This window comes from Motacilla alba, chromosome 17 (genome assembly GCF_015832195.1).
Source record: "Motacilla alba alba isolate MOTALB_02 chromosome 17, Motacilla_alba_V1.0_pri, whole genome shotgun sequence".
In the NCBI taxonomy this organism is placed as follows: Eukaryota; Metazoa; Chordata; class Aves; order Passeriformes; family Motacillidae; genus Motacilla; species Motacilla alba.
Genome location: NC_052032.1, coordinates 407,830 through 426,093, shown reverse-complemented (window position 1 = coordinate 426,093; position 18,264 = coordinate 407,830). Strand labels below are relative to the sequence as shown.

Genomic DNA, 18,264 nt, shown 5'->3' with positions numbered 1-18,264 from the left:
CTGTTGACAGAGGAAGGGACCCCCCCAGGTTATCTGCTTCTTGAGAGGGGCCTGGCATGGGAGCAGGCAGAGTCTGGGGTGGGAACAGCAGGAAGTGTATCAGAATTTGCCTTGGAAAGGGCTGAGGCAAGAGAGAGGAAAGCAATGCCCAGGCCTGGGAGAGGGAAAGGCAGGATGCACCTGAGGGAGAGACCAGCCCCATCTCCTGTGGGGAGGGAACTGAGCTACCTGGGAACATGATTGGGAAGAACATGCCCATTCCCACTCTGGCAGGTGGTCACACCTTGAAGAAGAGCATGCTCCCTGACTTCATCCCTCCAGCCACCCAGGACCAGCTCAGAATTGCCTAAGGATTCTCCCTGCTTGTGCTTCCAAGTGAGGAGCAGTAGAGGGGGACTGGGAAAAGCTGCTGGAGGCTTCAGTGGCTGGAGAGCTCCAGGGAGATGTGCAGGCTGGGTTGGTTCAGTCGCTGTCCCATGTGAGGCTGGGGCTGGAGGACCCTCCCAGGCCGGTCCCAGCCCCATTTCATTGTCTGACCCTGACCCTGCATGCTCCCCGCTGCTGCCTCTTCCTCGTGCCTTCAGGGATGTGGGCTCCTTCCTCTGTCCAGAGCCATGCAGGGTCAGTTCAAGCTGCAGAAGCTCAGCCTGTGCCCTCTGTCCAAAGTTCAGCCTGTGCCCAAACTCCAAATGAAACTCACAGTGGGGGGATGAGTTTCACAGGCAAAAACATGGCTCTGCTGTGCCTCGTCCTCCATCCTGCAAGGTGTGACTCTCCCCTGTGCTGGGGGGGGAATGTTACCCAGAAGTTACACAGAGTCAGCTGGAAACCTGCAAGTCACTGGAGTGTGGAGCTTGGAGGCACCTCAGGGATGTCCTGTCCATCCACTGGCCTAGCAGAGCCAGCTTTAGCGGGTCCATCGTGGTGAGATTGCTGAGATGTGCTGTGCAGGCTCAGGAGTTGGACTCGATAGTCCTTGTGGGTCCCTTCCAACACAGGGAGTTCCATGATTCTGTTCTAGAATTAGGCTGCTGGAAGCTGTGACCGGGTGGGGTTTGAGAATCTCCCTGACTTGGACCTCCCAGCAGCTTGGGAGTCTGCTCTGGTTTTGACAGCCCTCACAGAAAAAAAAAGGGTTTTCTTTTAAGTGGCATTTGCTGTTCTTGCTTTGTTCTTGTCTCAGTCCTTACTGGGACACTCTCTGCTCGAAGGGTTGGCTCCCTGCACCCTCCTGCCAGAGCTTACCTGGGTGACATTCCCCAGCACCTTCTCCAAGCTGGGCACATCCAGCTCAGCCTCTCCTTGTGGGAGGTGTAATCCCCTCATTATCATCAGGGAATATCCTGTGGAGATACTCAAAAACCATCTGGACACATCCTCTGGGGAACCCTTGTAGAACAGAGGGGTGGGATGCCTTCCATTCTGTACTACCCTGTGATCATCATCACTTGATCTGCTCCAGTATGCCCACATCTCATACTGGGAGCACCTGCATCCCCAGTGCAAAGGGGAGGAGTCAGATCTGTGAGAGAGGCACCTGCCCATGGCACCTAGGAGGCCAGTGGCTACTTTGCCAGTAGCCAGCTTGGTGCTGCCAGGTTCCTGGGCAGGGCTTCTGCTCTCCAGCATGCCTAGACTGGGGGATGTGGGGCTGCTGGTCCTCACTTGGCCTGGCTGGCACAGGGAGAAGGAGCTGAGCCTGTGTTTTACTGCCCCTGATGCAATCCCGCTGCAATCTGCCTTCCAAGGCCGTTGGCTCAGTGGAAGGATCTGCTCAACGGGGCCCCTCTCAGGGCACAAAGGCTGTGGTAGCAGACAGGAGAGGGGTCCTGTGGGGTAGCAGCCCCTTCTTCCTCTGCCCAGGTAGGGAAACCAGTGGGGTCAGTAGTGGCCATCACCAGGCAACACTGGTGGTGATCTGTGGGGCTCTGGCTGCCAAGATGTGCTTCTTCCAGGCTCATCAGCCCTTGCTGGGGCTCTGCTAGGAATGTTTTGCCCCAGGACTGACCTGGTTGTGGCCCTGGAGCTGTGCCCCTTTGCCCCATGGCATCCATGAGCTGGATGCTGATATGCTCCTGCCAGCCGGAGCAGAGCAGGCAGGGTAAAGGCTGGCTCCTCCTGATGGCATTTTGGGATCCCAAGGCTCCAGGGGGACCTCAGAGCCCCTTCCAGTGCCCAAAGGGCCTCCAGGAGAGCTGGAGAGGGACTTTGGACAAGAGATTGGAGTGACAAGACAAGAGGGAATGACTTCCCACTGCCAGAAGGCAGGGTAAGATGGAATATTGGAGATACAGCTGACTCCCAGCTCAGCTGTTCTCTCTGGCCAGAGTGCAACCCACTAGCAACTCTGCACCCAAAGTCTCTCCCACTCTCCTTATACATAGGGACTGGCAGAGCCCCCATATCCCTGGCAGAGGTGCCAGCTTCCCCCACAGGGCTGGCAGCATCTGTGGCTCAGCAGGAAGTGTCCTCATCCCTCACCCAGCCAACGCATTCCACTGGGCTATGCCCTGTTGCAGACAGAGTGTCACCCACCATCTTGTTCTGCATGGAAAACAGGCTGAAGAAGAGAGGTTCAGTGGGGAAAAGCCGAAGGTCTCCATGGGGCTCCTGGCTGCAGCTCGCTGCTGAGGTGCCAGCAGTGCTGCTGACAGGACCACGCTGCACTGTCCCAGTCGGCACAGCCTCGCCATAAACCCCCTGCCTGGCCAGGGAGCCGATAACAGCGGGGCTGAAGTCCAACACAGGCAGGTCCAGGGGAGCACATTCCAGTCGGCGCTCACAGTGTGGCCTCTTCCAGCTCCGTTTTACCGTCGCGGTGGCCGGGATGGCTGCAGGCAGGCAGGCGATGCTGGCCCTCCTGGTGCTGCTGGGTGAGCTCTGCTGACACGGATGGGGGTTCTGTCGCTGGAGGGAAGGGGCCTCCGTGCTGGCTGCTCCACTCTGGTCCTCCACGCCAGTTTGGCCCACCACTGGGCCAGCCCACAGGGCTCTGCTGGTGAATTCAGCCCAGGGTTCCCAGGGTGAGCGGGTGCCGGAGCCCCCAGCACCAGGCTGGGGATCACCAGTGGCTTTGTTCAGCCTAGGACAGAAAACGTCCAGATATAAAAGGGGGCTGGGACTCAAAGCACGGGTGTGATATAGCAGAGTCAGTGCCCCGGCAGGCTCTGGCACCCCGAGACTGATGGTGGGAGGTGGCAGTGTGAGAGATGTGGAGTGCCAAGACAGTGACGTGGTGGGGCATCATCCAGGGGAAAATGCCACTGAGAGCTCAGTACCTGCCCCAGCAGGGTCCCAAACTGAGGTGCCGAGGCGAATGTCACCTGCAGGTCACGCATGCCCTCCGTCACCTGCTGTGGGCACCGTGCCTAGTTCCCTGTGGGTTTTCAGCCCCATTGTCTCTCTCATAGCCAGAATCGTCCTCCCCACTGGATCCGTGGTCGTCAACAGCTGCAGCAGTGCGGCTGAGCAGCTCTGCAACTTCGTCTGTGACTGCAGCGACTGCTCGGATGAGAACCAATGTGGTGGGTGCTCAGATTACCCAGACCCATCCTCAGGCCCTGCTCCTGGGGTGAGAGCAGACTATGTAGTGGGGGTGTTGTGGGTACAGGTCCCTGGGGTGGTGCTGGTGCCCAGGATGAATGCAGGGTCCCCCGGGATTGGTACGGGACCACGGGGTGGGTGCAGATCCACAGGGTAGGGGCAGGTCCCTTGTGCAGGTGTCCAGGGTGAACACAGGTTGCCTGGGTGCAGTTGAGTCTGCCAGGTGGGTGCAGGTTCCCTGGGCTGGCCACAGGTCCCCTGGGTAGGTGCAGACCCCCAGGATGAGTGCAGTTCCCTGGGGTGGGCACAGGTTCCCCGGGTGGCCCCAAACCTGCCTTGACCCCCCATCTGCCCACCTTCAGGGTACCTACGAGGCTCAGCAGTGCTGGGCACCCCCTTCACCTGTGACTTCGAGGACAGTGACTGCGGCTGGCAGGATGTGGGCACCTCAATGTACAGATGGGTGCGGCGCCGGGCCAGCCTTGCCATGTGGGGCATGGGGCCTCATTCAGACCACACCATGGGCACTGACCTGGGTAAGTGGCAGCTGCTTGGTGAGCAGGCTCTGGGCACCCACAGCACTGTTCCACTGGAGTCAGGGTACCAGAACACCTACCTTGTAGGGTGCAGGGGAGGGAGCAGACCCATGGAGGGGCAGGAGTAGTGCTGGCACAGTTCTGGTACCACCCCATGGGGCTGCAGTCCCCTCTCTGCTTTCTGCCCTCCCCAGGTTGGTTCTTGGTGACCATGTCCCCCCCAGCAAAGACCGCGGCCACAGCCTGGCTCAGGTCACCGGAGATGCAGGAAGCAGCTGCCACATGTGAGATCAGAACCTGGTATCACCTCTCAGGGAGCTGTGAGAGCACCCAAGGTGGGCACAGGCAGCATCGGCTACTGGGCAGTAAGGATGGGAGGCAGTGGGGAGGGATGGGGCCATCTGACCCTGTGGCAGGAACAGAACTACCGACCCCTTGAGATGCGTCCTTGCCATCCTGTTTGCCTCTTCTGCGCTCCACACACAGAGCTGGTGGGACCTGGGGGTCCTAGTTCCAGCCCCCAGAGCTGGCGGGGCTCCATTCGTTCCTTTGGGTACCCCAGGATGCCCTGTACCAAGGGCACTTTTGGGGCTCCCCTCAGGGCTGAACCAGACAGAGCGGCCGGTGCTGCGCCTGGCTGTGGCACACAAGGATGAGGTGGTGGAGCTGTGGCAGAGCCCTGAGCGCAGCAGTGAGGGCTGGCACCAGCTGGTTGCCTACCCCGGACGGATCATGGAGCAGTTCCAGGTGAGACAGCATTGGTGCCTTGGTACCCGGGTACTGCCCCCATAAGCTGGGACCAGAGGAGCTAGGCGATGTTCTGTGACCTGGCCTGGGCAGCTCATGCCATCCTCATCCTCCCATCACAGCTCATCTTCTCTCTGACACAACCACCCACCTGCGGGGCAGAGGTGGCACTCGATGACATCATGTTCAAGAACTGTGGCTTACCAGGTGAGTCCTGACATCTGCTGGGATGTCAGCTGGGATCTTGGGGGAACTGGGTGGGGTGCAAAACCCAGGAGAGCTCTCCCATTGCTCGGTGCTCCCATCGTCTTGGGGCACTGCGCCCTGGCCAGAGCATGAGGTGAGCACTGAAAACCTGTCTCTTGAGCCACCGCAAGGAATGATGCGGCAGTGCTCACCATGTCCCTGTGGGACCACCCATCCGGTGACATGCGTCCCCTCACCTCAGAGGTCGGGCAGCAGGCCTGCGGGGCCCAGGAGAGCCGCTGCCACCGTGGATCCTGCCTGGCGCAGCGTCGTTTCTGCGACGGCACCGACGACTGCGGGGACAACTCGGACGAGGGCACGGCACAGTGCAGTGAGCACCCCTGGCCCTGGGGAGGAGTCCTGCAGATGGGCTGAGGGTCTGCCTTGGTGGGGCAAAGCTGTGCTCTGGGCTGGCAGGGGCCAACCCAGTTCTGCCCCACGCCAGGAGGGCAAAATGACCCTTGAGGGTTTGGCATCAGCCAACCCATGGGTGGCATCAGCCCAACCCATTGCAGGGATCTACCTGTCCAAGAGAGGGCTGGGACCCCAGTTTCTGGGTCACTGCTGTCCCTTCTCCTCACAGAGAACTTCACCCGCTGCTCCTTTGACTATGATCTCTGTGGCTGGGAGACAGTGGCCAGGCCACCAGTGTGGGGCAGGAACACGAGCCTGAACCTGGGCACCTCCTACAGCATTCCCACTCGGGACCACAGCAACAACAGCAGGGCTGGTATGTGGCAGGGCACCAGTGCCCCAGGGGAGCCCCACTGCAGGTGGATGTGCCCTGGGGTGACACACGCCAGGGCTCTGCTCAAGGGTGTGCCAGGACAGCGGTGTCCTGCACCCACATATCTGCCTCGCTCCACTCAACCCCAGCTTCTCCTGCAGGTTTTTTCCTCCATGTGAGCAGTGACCCCACTGCACAGGCTGGTGGCACAGCTCAGCTCAGCAGCCCCACCTTCCAAGCCACCAACTCCTGTTCTGTGAGTCACAGCTGGGACCTCACGTCACAGCTCATGTGGGCGTAGTGGTGACAGGAGATGGGGTTCCCAACTCTGGGGACCCTCATGCAGGGCTGGGCTGTGGTTGGCCCTTGCTAGGGATGGGCATCAGGTTTTTGGGGGTGCTTTGGTGACATCTCTGGTGCCCATTGGGAGCTCTGAGCTCCTCACAGCCCCTCTGTGGGATGCAGGGGGCTGTGTGCCCCTGCTCTAAGGGCTCACCCTCCTCCCAATCCCCAGCTCATGCTGTACTGCCACCTCCATGGCTCAGCCACCAACAACCTCAGCATCTCCTATGTGACCAACTCTACCAAGCACCTGATGAGGGAAAGGACAGGAGACCTGGGCAGCTGCTGGGTTCGGGAGAGAGTGGACTTCAGTGTGACCATTCCCTTCAAGGTGGGCTGCTGCTGTGCTGGGGGGAGCTGGGCTGCCCCTGGGGTCCGGGACCACAGCTGCGTACAGGGGCAGCACCACCCCCCAAGACCACTGTGGCCATGGCAGCCCACACTGGGCACCCCTGTCCGATGCAGCATTGCCCCTGCTCCCTCTGAGTCCCCTCCTAAGGAAAATGTGAGTCACTCCATGACAGGTTCTGGCTCGCCCCATCCCGTGGCTCCCTGGTGTCACCCTAACCCCCCCCCCCCCTCCTTCCCCCATATTGTGCAGGACCCCTTGCTGATGTTTCTGACATGGTGCTTTCCTGCAGATGCTGATCGAGGGGGTGGCTGGCAGCGGGGGGACCGTGGCTATCGATGACCTGATCCTGTCTCAGGGCTGTGTGAAGGAGCAGGGTGAGCTGGTGGGCAGTGTCCCTCACCCTGCTCCAGTGTTGGCAGCTGTCCCAGCTGTCCTGCACCCATGGCACCATGCCTGTCCCTCTGCTCATCACAGGGACCATCCTGGGAGCAGCACAGCAAATACTTGCCCTGGAGTGCTGGTGTCTTTTTCGTGGGGTTGTAACACTCCATCTTCTGTGTCAAAACATGTCACACAAGCAGCTCTTACTAGGCCCTGGGTCCCCTTCAGCTGGTGGCAACTAGGCTGGGCTGGGACGGGACGGGACGGGATGGAAATGGAGAGCCAGGAAGATGCTTGAGGACATGGGACAGTGGTTTGAAGGGCTGACACTGATGCTGTTGCTGGGCCCTTTCACCACTGCTCTCCATCTGGGGTGTTTCACCATCAGAGAAGCCTCTGGTCACACTGCCAAGCCAGGCACGTGCTGGCCTCTGCGCAGCAGACGAGGTGGCCTGTGACAGTGGGGACTGCATTGCCGCAGAGTTGGCCTGCGACTTCGCTGACACGTGCGCTGATGGCTCCGACGAGAAGCACTGTGGTGAGAGCCAAGGCAGGCACCTGCACCACTACCCCAGCAGTGGAGGGGACCAGGCACCCTGGGCTGGCATGGCTGGAACATGTGTGTGCCTTCACAGCCCCCAGGAGAACAATGGCCTGGCAAGACTGAGCCTGGAGTTTTGGGTTGCCCAGAGCAGCTGTGGCTGCCCCATCCCTGGAAGTGTCCAAGGCTGGTTGAACAGGGCTTGGAGTACCCTGGGATAGTGGAAGATGTCCCTGCTCATGGCAGAGGGGTGGAATGAGATGAGCTTTAAGGTCCTTCCAACCCAAACCGTTCTGGGATTCTTTGACTTTGCAGGGACAACAACCTTCGAGTCTGGGGCTGGGGGCTGGCATGACGTCAGTGTGGGGCAGCTGCGCTGGGGTCTGCAGAAGGTCACTGAATCTGACATCTTCCTCACAGGTGAGGCTGTTCTCACCACCCAGACAATGCTCTTCAGTGCTCAGCACCACGGGAGCCCCCAGAGCAAGGACTCCCAGTGGGTGCCACTGCACAATGGGGGATGATGCCCAGGCAGGATGCTGGGCTGGGAGTGCTACCAGCCATGTGGGACCCCAGAGCTCACCTCACAGAGTGTTTCTGTGCCCAGGGACTTTCCTGGCCCTCCAGATTGGAGAAGGACAGATGGTGGGTCCTGCGAAGGCACGATCACCTCTGCTGGGCCCCTCTGGCCCTGCCTGCACCATGGAGATGAGCTACCACATCCATAGTGACCCCCAAGGTAACTTCCTGCCCACCCCCAGGGTGCCCTGCCTGCTTCCTGCTCCCAGACTCCCCATGCCCACCTGCCTTTGCTGCCTCTCCCAACCCTGCTTTGCCCCATCACATCATCCTGGAACTGGGGTGTCTGTGTCCCTGTCCATGTCCCTGCACCCTGTGACCACAGGCTGGTGCTTTGGAGGGCTCTCACAAGGTGGCCAGGGGTTTTGGGTGCCCACAGCCTCTGCACCACCTCTTGTTCCAGGCTTCCTTGCCATCAGTGTCACAGATCACACCACTGGCACCACCCAGCTGGTCTGGCAGACGCAAGGTCGTGGCAGCACAACTGGGGGTCGTGTCCGTGTCCCTCTGGGAGAGAGAAGCCGGCCCTTTCAGGTGTGCTGGATGCACAGGGACCAGTCTGGGGGGCTTTCAGTGGGATAGTGCCAGTGCTGCTAGGCGTCCCAGGCTCATGGCTACTGCCCCCAGGTGGAGCTGCTGGCACTGGTGGATCTCCAGGGCTCAGCGAGTGTCAGTGTTGACAACGTGACATTCGAGCAGTGCTACCTCGACGTGGCATCACCCACAGCTGCGGGTATGGCCAGGAGTGCGTGGGCAGGGAGGGTAACCCCACACCTTTCTGTGGGGGCTGCCTGGTGGCTGTCACTCTGTCCAAGAGCAGGACCGTGGTGCCCAAGGCTGAGGGCCAGGGCCAAGCACATATCCTATCCTTGCCCAGGGACCCCTGCATGGGTAAACTTGGGGAATGGGGCAGGGGAGCAGGGGGAAAGGGACGTTTGGGGGACCCATTTGCTTTTGTGATGCCTTACTCCTTTCCACCTCTATACTGTCACCTCTCTCTGGCCAGAGCTGTCCTGCAACTTTGAGAGAGGCATGTGTGGCTGGTACCAGGATCTGTCCAGTGACTTCAAATGGGTCCACAGCACAGGGCAGGGACAGGGCTCTGACCACACTACTGGCTCGGGTAAGGAGCTAGTTGCTCTTTGGGGGAACCCAGGAGCCCAGGGCATCCCATAGCCTTCAATCCTCAGGGCCAAGACATACCTCGTACACTCCCAGCAGCCCCATGCCTAAGGAGCAAGCTCACCTAGGGCAGGCTGGGAGCACCAAGACCTGGGCTGTGGGTGATGCAGAACACTCACATCATGACCCCTCCACCCCGGCTGTCCCCAACATTCAGGCTACTTCTTGTCCGTGGACTCCTCTGTGCCATGGAGCCATGGGCAGCGGGCCCAGCTCCTCACCTCCCACCAGGAGCCGGCTGCTGCCCCACGCTGTATCTCCTTCTGGTACCGCCTGGCGGGCCCACAAATTGGTACGTGCCCCATGGCATCGTCGCCCCAGCCTGCCTCCACTCTGAGGACAGTGGGGTCCCCAAGGGCTGTGGGATGGCTGCCCCCATGCCCCCCTCTGCCCAGGTACCCTGAACCTCAAGCTGTGGCCAGAGGGAGGGGAGGAGGTGGTGCTGTGGACCCGCCGAGGAACCCAGGGCAGCATCTGGCACCGGGCATGGGCAACACTGCCCTCCACGGGCCAGCAGCGGTACCAGGTGAGGAGCAGGTCCCCCATGCCCCTGGCACCAGCAAGGCACAAGGTGTCTGACACCGCTGCCTGGGGGCAGGTGGCATTCGAGATGCTGCATGACGGTTTCCTGGGGGACGTGGGGCTGGACGACATTACGCAGACAGCAGGACCCTGTGGGGCCAAGCTCTCCTGCTCCTTTGAGGTGGAGGGCTGTGGGCTGGCAGCCAGCGGAAAGGGCACTTGGCAGCGACAGAGCAATGGCACCGGCGCCACCGCTGGCCCTGTGGCCGACCACACCACCGGCACTGCTGCAGGTATGGGGCCGTGGCAGCCCTGTTGCTTCCCTGCTGCACTGAGTGTCCCCCCTGCCTGCTTTGAGTGTCCTGCCTGTACCCCACACCAGCCTTGCCTGCACTCCCTGTGTCATACCTGCCCTGCCCTCCCTGTCCTCCCCAGGATGAGAAGGCAATACTGCACAGGGCTTCCCAACCCTGGAACTCCCCAAATGCAGTCTCCCAGCCCCAGGGCTCCCTAATCCTGAGGAGGTTCCCAAGCTGGGGAAACTCCTTGACCTGGGGGGAAAACCCAGCCCCAATTGTCCCCTAGTGCTCCCTAGCAGGACTGGGCAGGGGTCACAGCACTGGGGCTTCTCTCCTCCAGGCCATTATATGGTGGTGAACACGGGCAGGGTCTCCCTGCCTGCAGGGCACACTGCTGCCCTCACGTCCCAGCCCTACCAGCCCTCCATGTCTGCCCAGTGCCTGGCCTTCTGGTACCAGCTGAGCGCTGGGACCCCAGGTGAGCACCACCTGCCCTGAGACCCCTAGGGACACCTCCAGATTGGTGGGGGCCCCACACGGCACCACCCTGGCCCCCTCCTCCATGTTGGGTGCCCTGGGCAGGCTCCCTCAGGGTGTTCGTGGAGCAGAGCAGGGTGAGGAGGAAGGTTCTGAGCATGAGCACCATGGAAGGGAGCAACTGGCACCGCAGCCATGTCACCGTCCAGCCTGATGGTGACTGGCAGGTGAGACAGGACAGGGTGCTGGGGGCAGCTGGAGGTGATGAGAGGTGCATGGAGGCTGCCAGCTTCAGCATGTCACCCTGCCCAGGTGGTGTTTGAGGCAGTGGGAGCTGGGGGCGATCACGGATACATCGCACTGGATGACCTGCACGTGTCGGAGGGAGCCTGCCCCAAGCCAGGTGAGACCCCACCCCACAGAGGCACTATGGATCAGAGCGGGGGTGGGATGTCCTGTGGGGGCATGTAAGCCATGGGGATAGGGACGGACCTGTTCCTGCCCTGAGCTTGGCCTGGCCCAAAGCTGGGGGTGGTATGTACCACCCAGGTGCCCCATCTCCTGCCAGGTAGTACTGGGTATCTCACGGCCCTGCTTTTCTCCCAGCATCTTGTGACTTCGAGCAGGACACTTGTGGTTGGAGCAGCCCCTCGGACCCCCGCTTGCACAGCTTTGCCTGGGGCTGGAAGAGTGGGATCACCCTGGCCAAGTACCCTGGCCCTGAGCAGGATCACACCCTGGGTACAAGGAACGGTAGGAAACACCCATCCCTGCCTGGGAACCCTGGCATGGCCTGAGTGAGGAAGAAGAGCTGGGGGTGGATGGGGTCAATCCAGTACACCTTGTGAGGCCTGGCCCCACAGCATCCCTGTTCCCTCTTCACCTGGGAGGAGCAGCTCAGCCCCAAGGGCAGTGAGGTACAGGGCCAATTTGTGTTGTCCTTCAGGCATCATTTTGGGCATTTGGGGGAAGAGTGGGACAAACGGGGTGGGACGAATGGGTGCAGGACTGGGGGCCACCCTGCGCTCTGTCCCTGCCTGCCCAGGTCACTACATGCACTTCGACACTAGCGTGCTGGGTGCCAGGGGCACCAGTGCCCTGCTGGAGAGCCCACCCCTGCCCGCAGCCACCGACTCCTGCCTGCGCTTCTGGTACCACATGGACATCCCGGAGCACCTCTGTGAGCACTGCAGGGGCAGGGAGGAGGGGTCCGTGGGAGTGGGGGCCTCAATCCTCCCCACCTGTGGACCACAGACACTGTTTCAATTCCAGTTGGGCAGTGGCGATGGCCCATTCCCTCTGAGTGCTGCCATCCCAGTAGAGGATGGCATGGCTGGGAGGGCTCGGTGGCTCTTGTGGGCTCGGGGCAGCTGGTAATGCCAGGACGCCTGTGCCCCCTCCTTGCAGCCAGTGGGGAGCTGCGGGTGACGCTGCTCAGCACGGCAGGGCAGCGGACGGTGTGGAGCGTGGCGGGGCACCGCAGCCAGGGCTGGCAGGGCGCCGTGGTGCTGGTGCAGAGCCCCAGTGAGTTCCAGGTAAGTGGGGCCACCCAGGAGACCACCCCTGGTCTCCGGGCGTGCATCAGCCCCCCAGACCCTACATTTCCCCACAGATCAGCTTTGAGATCACCACACGGAGGTGGCCGATGGAGGGGACAGTGGCACTGGATGACATCATGTACAGCACCAGGATGGGCTGCCATTCCAGCCCAGAGAGTCCAGTGGAAGGTGCGGGAAAGGGGGGTGGGGGGGTGGTGTGCAGTTCTGGCTGTGAAAGGTCAACCCAGAGCTGCCCAGGGTGCTGGGCTGAGGCTGAAGGCAGCTCTCTGGCCAGCGGGTCGAGCCTGACAGCATTTCCTCCCCCTGCAGAGAAGCCCTCCGGCAGTTTCCTGGCGGAGGTGGTGCTCAGTGTGCTCTTGGCCCTCGTCGTAGTGACGCTGGTGGCTGCTGGGGGCTGGTACTGGCTGAAACAGCGAAGGCTGGCGAGCAGGACACCGACAGAGAGCAACAGGTCCCAGGGCTTCGACAACATCACCTTCCGAGATGTAAGGACAGTGTGAAGGACTTCCCTGATTACCCCAGCTGTGCTGAAACAGCGATTTCCTAAAAGCTCAGCAAATGCCGGCAGGCTCTCCCTGACCCCGTGTTCTGCCAACGTGACAGGGATGTGCAAAGGGCTCTGCCTCTTATCTGCTTGTTGACAAACAAGTGACCCTGAGTGGTAGGACTGACCTAAAAGTACTGCTCCCAAAAGAGCTGACTGTGCTCCCACCCCAGAGTTGTGTGGGAAGGGGGTCTGGCAAACCTGGCTCATCCTCACTCAGCCAGCACTCAATTTAGTGCAAGATGGCTTAAGCTGCAGGTCCCTTGGATCTGCAGCAGAGCCACCAGCCCCATCATGGACTCCAGCAACAGACGTGGAGCCCCCTGGGAACACTGGGGGTTTGGTGCCTCTGCCAGGGTCACGGGGCTGGCTTGTCGTTCGCTGCAGCCTGGAAGAAATACTGGTGTTTCACAGCAGACAGCGCACGTTTGTCACCAATTCCCACTCCCCTTTCTTTGCAGGACAAGGTCATTATATCTCCACGAGAGGGGGACGAGTCTTGAAATTAGCAGCCAGCAGCAGGAATTGCCTGCTCCCCCCGGGCAGACCATCCCTCGACAGGAACCCACACTCCCATCAGCTGCCTGCTCTCTGCCCCCCGGCACCAGGGAGCTGGCGACCCGAGGAGCCTGCCCCGCCCAGGGACACACCGCTGTCATCACTACCTCCAAGTGCTCGGGAAAAGCGTTTGTGTTGTTTGTAACATGAATTTTTTGCTTCCAAGACACAGCAATGTGCCCGTGCTTTGGCAGGGGGCATGAGTGGGAGTTCTCACAGTGGCTGTCCTCAGCCAAACAGGGTTCTGGCCATGGAAGTGGGGGGTGAAGTGTGGAGTCCTGGCCCCCAGAGCTGGGAAGAGCAGTGGGTGCTGCAGAGGGTGTGAGCCACTTCCCATGCCCAAGACAAAGCACAAGAGCTCCCAGGGCACTGAGACCCCAGGGGGAGGAAGCTCAGTGCTTCTGCTGGTTTTGGGGAGGGTGGGTGGTGGAGGGGAGGGCAGGGAGCAGAGCGGGGCATCACACAGCACTCCTGAGGGCAGCAGGCAGTTCCCACTCTTGTGTATAGGTGCCCACCTGCTGCCCACACACCTTATGAATAAACTTGATAATAACTGCGAAAGCCAGTGCAGGCTGAGGTGCAGGCTGGACTCAGCCTGGGCCCCCAACCTGCACCCAGTGCACCCGAGCCTATCCCCAGCTTTCACACCTTAACATTGTGAACTCCAAACCCAGCCCCGCACACAGTCCAGTTCAGCCCCTGCACAACAAGGAGTATCCTACTACCCCCCAGCCCCCATGGACAGCTGGAGGGACATCCTGCTTTCCCAGATTGTGACCAGAGCTCTCTCACCCAGCTGTGTCCCCCTTAGGTGATGCCTCAGTCATGCCAAGCACCATCCCCACAGCCCTGTCCTGCTGGCAAAAATGACGGCCCAAGAGAGCTGAGAGCTGGGGAAGGGCAAGGAGGGCTCAGGCTTCACCTCATGTCTACGTACCTGCCTGGCTCTGCAGATCCCCACAGCCTCCCCTCACCTCCACAACACTGATTCCAGCCCCAGGCTGCTGGCCAAGCTGCACCATCCCTGACGCAGGGAAAGGTGACACAGCCAGGAAAGCTGTGACAGTGCTGGCCCTCACCCCAGGCACCCCAGGTGTCCCTTTAATTACAATTCCAGAAGGAAGAGGTGATGCAGTTCCAGTCACAGCCAGCCACAACATTTACTACCAACTGGTCACATGCAGCAGCTCCCCCAGGCAACTGAAGGGTATCAAACTTTATTATAGATCTCTTTAAAACGGGCTGGAAAGAACAAACCAAACTCATTGGGATACAGTGACTGTGTCATCATTTCTGATCAAGCCCCAACTCTCCCAAATTATTTATATATATCTCACCCATTCCCCAAATTGTTTCAATTAAATCCTCACATTTCAGACCACCCTAAGTGCCTTAACATCAGCTGCTGCTAACACCACAATGTACATGTTTTCTTGCAAATCAGAGGCAGGGTTTGGGGTTTTTTCTTGGGGTTTAGATCATCAATCTCTGAAAAGGAGCAAGGGAAAACAAACATCAGGAAAATTGCTTCTTTAAGGTTGCCTTTTTACAGCAGGTACAGATTCAGCAGATTTCCCCCCAAAGCAAGTCTGAAACCCTCTTGTTCAGCTTGGCAATATGCAGAGTGGTTGAGGAGAACCAGATCAGTCTGAGCAAACTGATTTCGAGGCTTTGTTGTCATTTCCCTTTGGGGCCAATTTCCAGCGGTTTTCCAATGTCCTTTCCACGCAGTTTGAGTCCTGGAATAAGACAAAGGAGACCATCACCATCAGCACTCAATCATTCACCCAATAATTTTTATTTCCACCAAATTCAGCCTTAAGGAAGGGAACATCCAGAAAGAGAGGAGGGGAACCAGAGTTCAGGAGAGTCCTACTTAAGTTTCTAGGAGCACCAACCAACTTCAAACAAAAACCAACCCGATGGGATCTGAACCAGCCCAGGAGAGTAAAACAAACACAAAATCGTTCTACAAGTGCAATCAGGCTTCCATAGGTCTCAGCATCTTTGGGGGCAAGCACACAGGGATGGTCCCCAGGGCACAGCCACAGGCATGAAGGTGCAGACAAAGATTAAGAGCTCCCAGTTCTGGTTCAGTCAGCAGATCCAGGTTTTATCAGAACATGACTTAATGGCACCACACCCGCGATAAACTCCAGCCAGCAATGTTCCTCACAGGAAAAAGGTAAATACTTTCCCCCAAACCACCCCTCCAAGCACTGGCAGTATTTTCTAAAGTCTCCCTTAACTCACCAATGGCTCTTTCAATCTTGCCCATGACCTGGTTATTGGGGATCGCTCGTCCTGATTCGTAGTCAGCGATAACTTGTGGTTTTTCATTGATTTTCTGAAAAGAGAGGATGAGTCTCAAACACAGCAACGCTCAGTAACAGATCCCCAGGACTCACACAGATAAGGAACGGCCCCTCATTATGCCAGGACAGATGACAAAGCTTCTCCCAGACTGACTCCATCCCCACTGGCACCTCCCTGAAGTGTCCCAGTGCTGGTGACATCCATCCTGAAGGGACTTTGACCTCCCTCCTTCCCAGGAGGAATAGGACCACCAGGGATTGCTGTTCCTTCAGACAGCAGGGAGTTTGCTAACACTGCTCAACCCAGATGGCACAAACCTCTAGGGTTGGTGTGACCTGCTGGGAGGAAGCAGGGAGCAGCCTCCCACCAGCTCAGCAGCCACAGACAGGCTCTGCCTCCAGCCTGGGGCTCAAGGGCTGCACAGACAAACCTCAAAACTTTTCCCAGACAACTGAAGCTGCCATCAGACACCAGCGATACTGCATTCCTCAAACTTCCAGCCCATGACGCCATCCCACTGCAGCTGCCCATGAGAGAACAGGAAAGGTGCCCACCCACACCTGGAGGTGCTCCACTCACCGTGGCCAAGTCCTTCTGCGTGAGGCCCTTGCTCTGTCGGCCCTGCTGGATCACTTTGCCCACCTCCAGGGAAACTCTATCATGGTGCAGCTCCTCTGTTTCACGGTCAAGCTTGGCTGTGTTCTTTGTAATGAAGTGTTGTTTGTTCTGGCCTGCTGCCCCTGTCATTCAAAGCAAGAATGAAAAAACAACCAAGGACAAACAAAATAAGGCTCAGAACTGTGCCAAAAAGTATCAAAGGACTTTTTCCAAACCCTCAGCTGTGCAGGATCCCATGGTGCTGTCAGGATTTCAACATACCAACATCAGCATTGATCTCACCCAATTCTCCTGCCCATTAGGGAACATCACCTTAGCCCTGTTCATAGTGCTGTGCACACCTAGCCATGCAGAGCCCTTCCCTTTCCCTACTTCACACCTGAACTTCCCTCCAGACAGGGCAAGTCTTGCTTTTCATTGGGGATTTAATGTTCTAACTTACTGCAGACACATATTTGTGCTGCAGCACAGAGGGGTCGATATTTAAATTGTGCTTGCTCAGAATGAGGCAGCCCAAGTAAGTAGCTTTTAAGCAATTTTCTGACATCTTTGATAAGTAGAATCTAATTGTACTTAGCTTTGCTAAAAAACAGCTTCAAAAACATTGTTTTCTGTCATGTTAAATACAGTATTTAAGCGCTAGTTTGAATCCTTTCTCTCACATTAGTCTCTGACATTCTGTGTCCCAATAAAGCTGATTAACCTTCTTCAAGGATCATCTATTTCCAACCATCAGAATTGATTCCCTACAGTGAGAGAACCTGGCAATTTACATCAGAGAAGAAACAAGGAATTTTTAAAGAGCAGCGCCATAGGAAGATCGGCAGCCATTCAAATTCGCAAAAGAAATAGACTGCCAAAACGGGGAGCTTAAGTTTTGTGATCACAAAAGCTCTTCCAAGATCTCCGCAGGAACCAGGCAGATCTCTGCCCTGGGCAACCAGAAGCTAAGGGGCAGCTCCAGGGGAGTCACCCCGGCGGCTCCCAGGGCTGCACGTTACGGCCCAGCTCAGGATCGCTGGCACAGCCGGGCGCTGCCGCCGCCCGCCTCCTCTCCCCATCCCAGGCAGCTGCCCCAGACCGGACCGGGCCCCCCCCGCGGGATACCCACACTTCTTGGAAGTTTCCACGTCCTCCCCGCGCCGCTGGGCCGCCAAGATCGCCTGGGGAAAGAGCGAAGGTGCGCGGTGAGCACGGCGCTGCTCGGAGCGGTGGCCTCGACCACACGGCGCCCAGCCCCGCCGCCTGCTCGGCCCCGCACCCGGCCCCCCATCCCCCCGCGCTGACCTGCTTGGACTTGGCCTGGGCCGCGCTCGGGCCCTTCTTGCGCAGCACCGTGACCGTGTCCCAGTCGCTCTCCGCCATCGCTCCGACCCCGCCCGGGCCGCGCCCGCCGCCGGGCACCGCCCGGTGCCCGCCTCCGGGGGCGCGGCCGCGCGGCGCCCGCTGATAGGGCGAGGCACACGCCCGTCAGGAAAGACAGTCGCTCATAGGTGAAGACAGGCGCGAGCGCAGCGGGCGGGGCCTAGGTTCCTGCGTGGACTGTTGGCTTAACTGCACCCCGGCCTGACGCAGCTCCGTTTGATAGGCGCAGTTCCCTGCCAATAAGCCTCCTCGCTATATGATTGGCTAGTGCTCACGCCAACCTGGGGGCGGGCAGCACGTGCCTGTACACACTAAGATTGGCTGTTGGCCCTGCCAGTCATCCCGTCACCCGGCAGTGATTGGTTTGTTCTGCGGCGCTGTCAGACCCGTCGACCTGCTCGGCTGAGCCGAGCCGAGCATGCGCAGTGCGGCCGTTCGGGAGCCGTGTGGGTTTCCCCCGCCGGTTGCACCGGGCGCGCCTGCAGGCACCGGCACGGCCGGGCGGGGACGTTCCGTGGGGGCTTCGTGATGCGGGGAGCGCGGCAGAGCGTCCACAGGACGGACACGGGCATGGGGACGGTCCGGAGGGGCCAAGGGCGGAGCAGCTGAGGGCACTGGGTTGGTTCAGCCCAGAGAACGCGGTATGAGGTCAAACCTCGCTGGGGCTGCAGCTCTCGCGGGGCAGCTCCGATCTCTGCTCTGTGACAGGGACAGGAGCCAGGGCACGGCTGGGGCTGGGCCAGGGCAGCTCAGGCTGAGCTCAGGGCAAGGTTCTTCCCCCAGAGGGTGCTGGCACTGCCCAGGCTCCCCAGGGAATGGGCACGGCCCCG

At 59.5% G+C, this 18,264-nt stretch overlaps 2 protein-coding genes across 6 annotated transcripts; one reads left to right on the top strand and one right to left on the bottom strand.

Annotated features, from left to right (window-relative positions):
• Window positions 1–108: 108 nt before the first annotated feature.
• On the top strand, window positions 109–14,168 carry MAMDC4 (MAM domain containing 4). 5 transcript variants are annotated; one of them, XM_038156367.1, is made up of 29 exons: window positions 109–2,873; window positions 3,411–3,524; window positions 3,906–4,079; window positions 4,274–4,414; window positions 4,681–4,826; window positions 4,949–5,033; window positions 5,194–5,403; window positions 5,656–5,802; window positions 5,961–6,055; window positions 6,314–6,472; window positions 6,783–6,867; window positions 7,263–7,412; window positions 7,731–7,835; window positions 8,023–8,154; window positions 8,398–8,528; window positions 8,622–8,727; window positions 9,001–9,117; window positions 9,334–9,468; window positions 9,572–9,702; window positions 9,775–9,991; window positions 10,338–10,475; window positions 10,580–10,701; window positions 10,787–10,877; window positions 11,081–11,227; window positions 11,520–11,654; window positions 11,882–12,009; window positions 12,087–12,201; window positions 12,343–12,518; window positions 13,039–14,168. In XM_038156367.1, the coding sequence occupies exons 1-29, from the start codon at window positions 2,828–2,830 to the stop codon at window positions 13,078–13,080; spliced, it is 3,720 nt and encodes a 1,239-aa protein (XP_038012295.1). In that variant the 5' UTR covers window positions 109–2,827; the 3' UTR covers window positions 13,081–14,168. The 5 variants fall into 5 exon arrangements, with proteins under 5 accessions (XP_038012295.1, XP_038012292.1, XP_038012293.1 ...); XM_038156364.1 differs by having other exon boundaries at window positions 109–3,524; window positions 5,275–5,403; XM_038156365.1 differs by having other exon boundaries at window positions 109–3,524; window positions 9,880–9,991.
• Window positions 14,169–14,330: 162 nt separating this feature from the next.
• On the bottom strand, window positions 14,331–17,545 carry EDF1 (endothelial differentiation related factor 1). Its single transcript, XM_038156370.1, has 5 exons — window positions 17,357–17,545; window positions 17,181–17,232; window positions 16,031–16,191; window positions 15,389–15,482; window positions 14,331–14,874 (listed from the first exon to the last, which is right to left on the bottom strand). The coding sequence occupies exons 1-5, from the start codon at window positions 17,432–17,434 to the stop codon at window positions 14,813–14,815; spliced, it is 447 nt and encodes a 148-aa protein (XP_038012298.1). The 5' UTR covers window positions 17,435–17,545; the 3' UTR covers window positions 14,331–14,812.
• Between the last annotated feature and the right edge of the window lie 719 nt (window positions 17,546–18,264).

What these genes read in the sequence shown, in the direction of transcription:
- MAMDC4 (XM_038156363.1), top strand. Translation starts at nt 3,185, where the DNA reads ATGGTGGGAGGTGGCAGTGTGAGAGATGTGGAGTGCCAAGACAGTGAC. An exon ending in AAGCCACCAACTCCTGTTCT is followed by an intron (nt 6,056 to 6,313) that starts GTGAGTCACAGC and finishes CCCAATCCCCAG; the next exon opens with CTCATGCTGTACTGCCACCT. An exon ending in CCCAGAGAGTCCAGTGGAAG is followed by an intron (nt 12,202 to 12,342) that starts GTGCGGGAAAGG and finishes CTCCCCCTGCAG; the next exon opens with AGAAGCCCTCCGGCAGTTTC.
- EDF1 (XM_038156370.1), bottom strand. Translation starts at nt 17,434, where the DNA reads ATGGCGGAGAGCGACTGGGACACGGTCACGGTGCTGCGCAAGAAGGGC. An exon ending in CCCAGGCCAAGTCCAAGCAG is followed by an intron (nt 17,233 to 17,356) that starts GTCAGCGCGGGG and finishes CTCTTTCCCCAG; the next exon opens with GCGATCTTGGCGGCCCAGCG. An exon ending in CGTGGAAACTTCCAAGAAGT is followed by an intron (nt 16,192 to 17,180) that starts GTGGGTATCCCG and finishes TTTGAATGACAG; the next exon opens with GGGCAGCAGGCCAGAACAAA.